Raw genomic sequence first — 6718 nt, 5'->3', positions numbered from 1 at the left:
TCTCCCGCCGGCCGCCCCGGGTTGCGGGGCCGGCGCCCCGGTGGTGCATGCGGGGCGGGGCGGTCGCCGGGCCGAGGCGAAGATGGAAGGCTTGACGCTGAGCGACGCCGAGCAGAAATATTACTCGGATCTCTTCTCCTACTGCGACATCGAGAGCACCAAGAAGGTGGTGGTCAACGGGCGGGTGCTCGAGCTGTTCCGGGCCGCGCAGCTGCCCAACGACGTGGTCCTCCAGGTACCGCCGCCGTGTCCCCCCCCCCCACCTCCGGGTCGGTCGCGCGGGCCTCGGGCAGCGGGTGCGGGCGACGCTTCCAGAAGGGCAGGTTCCCCCGGGGGCTCCCCCGCCGCGGGCCGAGGCCGCAGGTGCGGGTGCGCGGGGACTTCTGGAGGGGGAGGGGTCGCTCAGCCGGGATGGGGGGCGGGGGTCTGCGGGGTCTGAGCCTGCATCCCCCCCCCCTCGGTCAGCCTGTGCACTGGGAGAGAGCGCGACTTCCCAGGGAGGCTCTCCGGTGAAATGAGTGTGAATCCTAGCTCCTGGTAATGTATTCCCGTCTGCACACAGCTTTTCGGATCCTGCACAATAGTAAAGTTACGAGTATAGGCAGGCAGAATGCCATTTGGGTTCTTGAGTGAGCCGAACAGACTCGATGAAGTGAGGGTTTTTGTTTGTTTGTTTGCTTTTTTGTTTTGTTTTGTTTGTTAAACTTAAGGTATCCAAGAAGCAGGTTGGTTTGGTTTTTGTTTTTAAGGAAGCTATGTTCTTAGGGAGACTAAGAAATTTGAACTTCTGGCTAATACTTTGCCTGTAGATGGAAAAAGAACTTTTTGGTAGGATGGGTCACCGATGTACGGGTGGACAGTATCTTCCAGTGGGCACTCGGGAACGGTTGGTGGATCTTGTGGATTTGGTTTGGAATATATTGAGCAGCTGGAATCGAAATATGTAGTCCTGCCCTGCAGCAGAAAGCACGGATGTTTAACCTTGTCATCTGGTTTTACGGGAAACTTCGTAGAAGTTCCTATCAGATATTTGTGATGAGCGTTAACGCTGCTGCTAAATGATTCATAGCTGGTAGTAGTTAAGAGCCTATTTAAAGTGCCTGTCAGGAGCCGTTTTCAGTTCTCATCCTAATATTGATCCAAGCCAGTTCTCTGAATCTCCAGACACATGGGCATAAGGTAGCAGAAGCAGAATATTGGGCCAGAGGTTTTATTTTATTTTTAATGTTTTGAGGCAGCTTCTTGCCCTGTAGTTCAGGCTTGCCTTGAACTCAGGGCCATGCTGCTCCTTCAACTGCTGGGTTTTCAGGTGTGGGCTGGGCCAGGAGTCTCCAGGCTTTGATTGTAGTCTCTTGTTAAGAAGCCTGAGTCTGGGTGAGCACTTTGCCTCTTCAGCCTTGAGTTCTTGTAGGCCCATGGTAGAGCGAAAGTCACTTTTCTTCTAACAAAAATTCCGTGCTATATAAAAATTTATGTGCACATCCCTCATGTAAAAGTTGTGCCTAGGGAATGAGTTCTCTCCTTTTTTTAAAATTTTGTTTTACCTTTTGAAACTTGGGGGTGTGGTGATCCATGCTGCTGAAAAGGGCCACATGATGATTAGGCTTTAGCAGCTAGGTAGATTCTGTTGCGGATTCGTTATTTTTGTTTTTCTGACCCTTTTGCAATGTGGAGCCAGTATTAGCCCAGGATCACACAAAACAGAGCTTGTAGTTTGCTTATGGGTTAATGGTGGTAATGTGGGGCTAGTGTTTGATGGACTTGGGACAGAACTTACCAGGTTCGGTCAAAACATGCTCATTCATGATTCTGCTCTTTTTGTGGAAACAAAACACACTTTCAAGGGCTTAAAATGAAGGAGAAGCTGCCCGAAATCTATTTGGGGTGATATCTGGGGCATGGGGTTGAGCATGGAGTTGATAGAACCTGACTTTTGTCATTTTGTTGGTACACAAAGCTTTCAGCTGTTTAAATGTACTGTTTAGGGCGTACAAGTTAGCATCCACTAACCTCCAGCAGAGCTATGTTCAGCTAAGTCCAACTTGTTTTTATGTTTTACTCAATTGTATTAGCATTAGAAAATAAATTTCTATTGCTTTTGTGCATAGACAGCTTAAATAGCTTAAATATTTGAGATTCAGTTACAAGTTGGAAACTGTTGGAATTCCCTGAAGCCAGACTCTCACAGTAATATGTTTAGGTTGATTTTCCCTGTTCAGAACATCTGTGATACTCCTAAATTCAAAGCTTTGAGGTCCAAAGTAGCACAGGTTTGAAAATCACATACCATGAACTTTTGTATGCAGAATTATCATTTTTTAAATTTACTCTCAAACTGTAAAAATGGTGTATATGAGACATAAATGAGCTCTCTTTAAACTTGGATCCCACCTGCAAGATATCTCATTGTGTATATACAAACAGTCCAGAACCTGGAGGGAAAAGAAAGAACTTAGAACACTTCAGTCTCAAGCATCACTGATAAGGGATACCTAACCTGAACTGAATAGCAATCTGGAATACTTAGAATTTGGCCTAAGTCCTAGAAATGTGAGACATAAGGGAATGTGGCCGAGTTTCTGTCTCTGAAAGGAGTTTTGAGATTTTTCTGAAAACAGCCCTTCCTTGCTTTCTAGTGAGAAGTGTTTGGGACAAGACAAACAGGCAGTTCTGTGCCCTTTGCTGAGCAAGTTCTACGGGGAACTAGGAGACACAGGTGCTCTGGGTCTAAAAGGCAGGGCCGTTCAAGTGTGAAGAAGAGGACGCCTGGGAGAGGTTCTTTGTGTTCACAAGCACAAAGGAGGCGGAAATAGGGCACAGTTCAGATGGACTTCCAAGCAAGGGGCAAAATATAACCAAAGGCAGATCACAGTGGGGCCTTCAAGGACTAGGAGATTGTAAGATTTGGAGATGATGAAGAAAGAGGTCCTGTCACTAAAGACGGAAGGCAGGAGACTTGATACATACTTCAGTAGGCAGTGGAGAGGCCTTGGAAAGTTTTGGCTTTGAATAGTTGAGATGTTAGAGGGTAGGGAAGGAGGCTCTTGCCGAGACCTGTGGTATGGGTGCAGACCAGAGTGACAGCAGTGGAATGGAAAATCAGGGTGCGGTGTATTTCTGAAGGGTAGCCTTACTTTACTGTGTGAAGCACCTTGTCAGACAACATTTAATCGCATCCAGATGGTCAAGGCTGGGTGGGGAGCTTTGAACTCGCTGTGAAGGGTGTTGGAAAGAAAAGCTTCATAGAAGCAGTGTTCTAGGAGGCAGTTGTCTCTGATACAGCAGAGGAAAGCAGCTGGAGTCTGCTTATCTTGGGGGCTGATTTTGTATCAGAGATAGGAAATGGTGAAGAACTGGGTCAGTAACAGTCAAAACGTGGGGTCAGGAGGCTGGTGACATGGTTCCATGGGGAATGGCATTTGATGCCAAGCCTCATGACCTGAGTTTGTTCTCCAGGACCCACATGGTGGAAAGGGAAAAAACTGACACCCATAAGTTGTTCTCTGACTTCCCAAGATCAGTTATGGCGTATGCTTCAGACTCTCCAGAAAATATTTTTAAAGTAGTGAAATAGTTAAAAACAGCAACAACAACGAAACACCCCCCCCCCCCAAAAAAAACCCCAAAACCCATAGAGTGAGAGAGGACAGTGTATGAGGGAGTAGTTTTTGTTCCCTCTGGCTATTTGTTAATGTCTAAAGATATTTTGGATTGCTATAAAATGGGGGAGGGAATGATTTTACTGACACGTAGTGGGTAGAAGCCAGAGATACTACTTAATAGCCTAGAGCACATGGGACAACCTGTATAACAGGAATTATCTTCTTCAAAATGTCAGTATTGCAGAGATTTGAGACCTGACTTGGACTCTGGCCATGGGACAGGAAATGAGGCTGGAGTTACAGGGGTTCTGAAGGCTAACTTGATAAGTGCGGACTCTTTGGCGTAGTTTGGATAGGAGAGATGGTGGCAAGGATTCCTCACTTTTGGGCGTCACTCAATTAGAAAAGGTCAGGAGTGCCGAGGGACTGCCTTGTGATCACGGGGCATTTTGGGATGTGCTAACCTGCAATGAGTAGAAACAGGTATTTTATTCATGATGCCTGTTGGTTCTGTTCACATGTTCGGGCCTCTTTCTCACCTATGTTGATGGCAGGGAGCAGACCTTGATTGATCCAGTGTTTTTCAACATTTGTTAATAAAAGTCACAAGAGAGGGCTGAGTCATCCGGAGATATGAGGGTAGAGAACAAAGAACAGAGGGCCCAGAGCTGAAGGAGGCAGGAGCTGCATTTACTCAGTGCCCAGTGGGCTCCTTTTACCAATGCAGGAACTCACTTGATCCTTGCCACAGCCCTGTGAAGTGGGTATCATTCTTATTAACTAGGAACTTGATAGGCAGAGAAGTTAAATAACTTGTTTACAAATAGTGAGTGTCCTCCCCTTCTCATTGTCCCTTGCCACCTTGAAGCTGCTTCTTCACTGTTCATGTGATATGAGACCAGGTGAGGAATGACGTTAAATCACGCAGACTTTGATTTGTGCCTACTTCTTCATGCAGGGTAAAGATTTCAGATTGCTTTTGAGTTGTATGTAGACGTTTTCTTTTGCATAGTAAAGAGTTTAATTTATAATGATATCTTGAAACAGTCACTTCAGAGAGAGATGGATTCTTGTTGCTTTCTGGGTACAGAAAGACACCGTTTTATATTATTACAATGTCAGACATCTTAAAGTATATCATTACACTCGTTAGCATCTATTTATTTTTTTTAAATATCAGTTTATTTTTATGTGCAAAAGTGTTTTGTCAGCGTGTGACTGCACTGTGAGAATCCTCGTGCCTATAGAGGTGAGAAGAGGGTCTCAGATTCCCTGGAACTGGAGTTAGAGACTATATGCGGATGCTGAGAATTGATCCCTGGTCCTCTGGAAGAAGAGCCAGTGCTCTTAACCGCCAGCTGATCTCTCCAGCACCCAAGTGTTTGTTTCTTGAGACAGGGTCTCCCTATATAGCTGGAGCTGGCTGGAACTGCAGAGTAAAACCTATTTAGGGGTTCAGATTTGTGATGTTTTGTCCCAGCGCAGGAATCACAGATCTGACCTGTAGGATTTAATCAACAGTTTTGCTGTCTACTGACAATTTTCAGTGTTATAACTTTAAAATTAACTTCTCAAGAAACAATTTATTTTTTAAAGAATAGGAAAAGTGTATTATTTACCACATTATTCAGTATGTCTTCTTAGCTTTCATGTTTAAAAAAAATTCTTTTTCTGGGAAATGTGAAACTTACACAGACTTTGCATGTGTGATCTCTTGATAAATGCTTTGGGTACTAACTGCCTTTTTATTGAAGTTCGCCAGCCAGAAGGCTGAAACACTTTAGATCAGTTGTGTTGAGCAATAGCTTGGTAGAATATTTGAATAAGATAATAAATTTAATGAAAGAAAAGCAACAACAATGAGGTGTAAACCAGGTTCTGTCTTGTTAGCTTGAGCTAGTTACAGATCTGTTCACTAGCGAGCCGTCTGAAGTGCATTGGATATTAGAAACTTAACTCTCAAGTTGTGGGATTTTTGTTTTGTAATTTCTAAATCACTAGACTATTTGTCAAGAATAAAAAGTACACTTGCGTTAATTAGACATTTTTCACTCACTACTTATGAAAGAGGTCACACTGAAATCTTCATACAGTGCCACTTACTTTTGGAACTCATATCATGCTACTTGGAGCCTTACCTTCCTTCTTGCCCCGATTTTAGTGTTTTGGGAACTTACTGCAAGCATTATGACACAGTAGAAAAGAACAGGGCCTTGGTGTGGGAGCACTAAACAGAAGCTGGCTTCAGCCAGTCTTGTGACCTTGCGGAAAGCGGATCACTTCGTCCGGATCACCACACCTGAAGTGGCTGGGTTGGGTTTTCTAGATTCTAATTCAAAAAACTGTCTTTGTGCACTGGGCCTGTTCCGTCCAGCCACACCCTTAAGAAACCGGAGCGAGCACTGCTCCGCTGTTGTTGCACAGCAGCTGCTGGTGTGCACTCTGAATGCTCTGTTGACTAACAGAAGCAGCAGCTGAGGGGAAAAGATTGTATTGGTTCTTTAAGGTGTCTGACCAGTGGGACTTCAGAATGAGAGTTGAACTGGCTGCTAGTCTTTATCCTTTCTGGTGTTTCGTTTTCTGCAACCTTTCACCTGTGTGGTGTCTTGATTGGGAAGGTTTAGGAGCTGTGGCATTTTTAGAGGGAGATGTGTCGCTGGAGATGAGCTTTGAGAGTGCAGAAGACTCACCGCTTTCCCAGTGTGCTCTCTCTGCTGCCTCCTTGTGGATTACATGTGAGCTCTCACTGCCCCTGCTGCCATGCCCTTGCTCTGCTGGCGTGGGCTCTAACCCTCTGAAGCTGTTACCCCAATCGAATGCTTTCTTTCTTAAGAGCTTTTGGTCGTGGTCTTTATCACAGCAATGGAAAAGTAACCAAGACACTGTCTTTCAGTTCTTCCTGTTTATAAGCTGTAGAAGAGATTAGGCTGGCGGGTGCTAATTACCTGCCATATTTCTCTTTTTGTGCTGATGGTTTTTGTTGTTGTTTTGTTTTTGCTTGTTTCTTTTCGAGACAGGGTTTCTTTGTGTAACCCTGGCTGTCCTAGAACTTGTTCTGTAAACAGGCTGGCCTCTAACTCAGAGATCCTGCCTCTGCCTCCTGAGTGCACAACTAC

The 6718-nt window shown here is 45.1% G+C and overlaps 1 protein-coding gene across 6 annotated transcripts in view; it reads left to right on the top strand.

The window, feature by feature from the left end:
• The first annotated feature begins 9 nt into the window (after nt 1–9).
• Reps1 (RALBP1 associated Eps domain containing 1) overlaps nt 10–6718 on the top strand; it is a 71339-nt gene continuing 64630 nt past the window's right edge. For all 6 annotated transcript variants that reach the window (XM_005360983.3, XM_013351437.2, XM_005360982.3 and 3 more), the window contains exon 1: nt 10–235. In XM_005360983.3, coding sequence (XP_005361040.1) covers nt 83–235 — 153 coding nt within the window. In that variant the 5' untranslated portion in view covers nt 10–82. The remainder of the gene's footprint in view (nt 236–6718) is intronic.

This window comes from Microtus ochrogaster, linkage group LG4 (genome assembly GCF_000317375.1).
Source record: "Microtus ochrogaster isolate Prairie Vole_2 linkage group LG4, MicOch1.0, whole genome shotgun sequence".
In the NCBI taxonomy this organism is placed as follows: Eukaryota; Metazoa; Chordata; class Mammalia; order Rodentia; family Cricetidae; genus Microtus; species Microtus ochrogaster.
The sequence above is the reverse complement of the archived record's forward strand: the minus strand, read 5'-3'. Positions and strand labels throughout refer to the sequence as shown.